Source organism: Seriola lalandi, unplaced genomic scaffold (assembly GCF_002814215.2).
Source record: "Seriola lalandi dorsalis isolate HSWRI2012SDOR001 ecotype SW California unplaced genomic scaffold, Sedor1 jcf7180002053874, whole genome shotgun sequence".
Lineage (NCBI taxonomy): Eukaryota > Metazoa > Chordata > Actinopteri > Carangiformes > Carangidae > Seriola > Seriola lalandi.
Window position 1 is genome coordinate 1 of NW_019524427.1, and position 1,151 is coordinate 1,151.

The following is a 1,151-nucleotide window of genomic DNA, read 5'->3' on the forward strand; positions in this document are numbered from 1 at the left end:
TTTATTATAATGATGATGTTTCATGTATCTTTGTATCTAGCATATTAGCTAATGTTAGCATGCTAACATGCTAAAATAAGATGGTGGACATTCATGGGACACATCATCATTTGTGTGTTATATTAAATATTTGACATGAATTACAGTTTGATCTGTTTTGTTGTGTTTACCTGTGTCTACCATTCTGTGTAACCACGGCAACAAGTAGCCAATCAACAGTCAGAGCAGAGTTTCAGTCAGGTGTGTGTGAGTCTGACCTGTCTGATGGCGTGGTCGTGTCCCAGGCCTCCGTCCGGTCCAGAGCACAGGTAAATGTTAGATGGGAGGTCATGACCTTCGACCTCAACCTCAGATCCATCAGCCATGTTGAAGTAAAGACACCAGAGGACAGATGGACACTTCTCTAAGGACAGAAACACAGTTTAATGGTTAATTTAACACACCGCCACCTGAGGACTGAGCTACCCTTTAAGAAGACAGGAAGAGACAAAAAGAAAGGAAGGAGGGAGGTGTCGAGTGTAAAATGTCAAACAGGTTGTTACTCAAATGTCAATTAGAGGAGGAGGAGCAACAAACTGTAAGGACCAGGTTATTATAAAAACACCGGTTTGTTGGACGTGTTGTCGAATCTCATCTCAGATCCAAAGAGACGTGATCCAGATTAAATATGGACAAAACACAAAAATAAAACTAATATAAATCAGGTTTTTATACTTCGAAAGAGAGAAAGAAGTTTTACAGAAATCTACTTTTCAAGAACCAACAAACGCTTCATAAAAATAAAGTTCAAAAACAGATGTAAATAAAAAGTTTAATATGAGACGGACGATGTTTCCAGAGGAAGGTTCAAAATCTGTTTCTGTTCAAGGTAAATTCATCAGCCGAACATGAGATTAATGTTTCTCTGCTGCTGAATGTGCTTTCTTCTCAGGAGCAGATGATGATGATGATGATGATGATGATGATGGTGATTGTCACTTATTGTTCGTTGTTATAGTACATGTGAAGCTGTTGGACGAACAGACTGGAGCCTTAAATGTCAGGCAGCGATAAAATGTCAGATTAACATACAAACACTCAGGGGTCCCCACACACACACACACACACACACACATACACACACACACACATACACACACACACACACACAC

At 39.6% G+C, this 1,151-nt stretch overlaps 1 protein-coding gene across 1 annotated transcript in view; it reads right to left on the reverse strand.

Moving 5' to 3' along the window:
* Positions 1-41: 41 nt before the first annotated feature.
* LOC111651940 (rab proteins geranylgeranyltransferase component A 1-like) overlaps positions 42-1,151 on the reverse strand; it is a 5,781-nt gene continuing 4,671 nt past the window's right edge. The window contains exon 5 of the mRNA XM_023402012.2: positions 42-403. Within this exon, the coding sequence (XP_023257780.2) occupies positions 237-403 (167 nt within the window). The 3' untranslated portion in view covers positions 42-236. The remainder of the gene's footprint in view (positions 404-1,151) is intronic.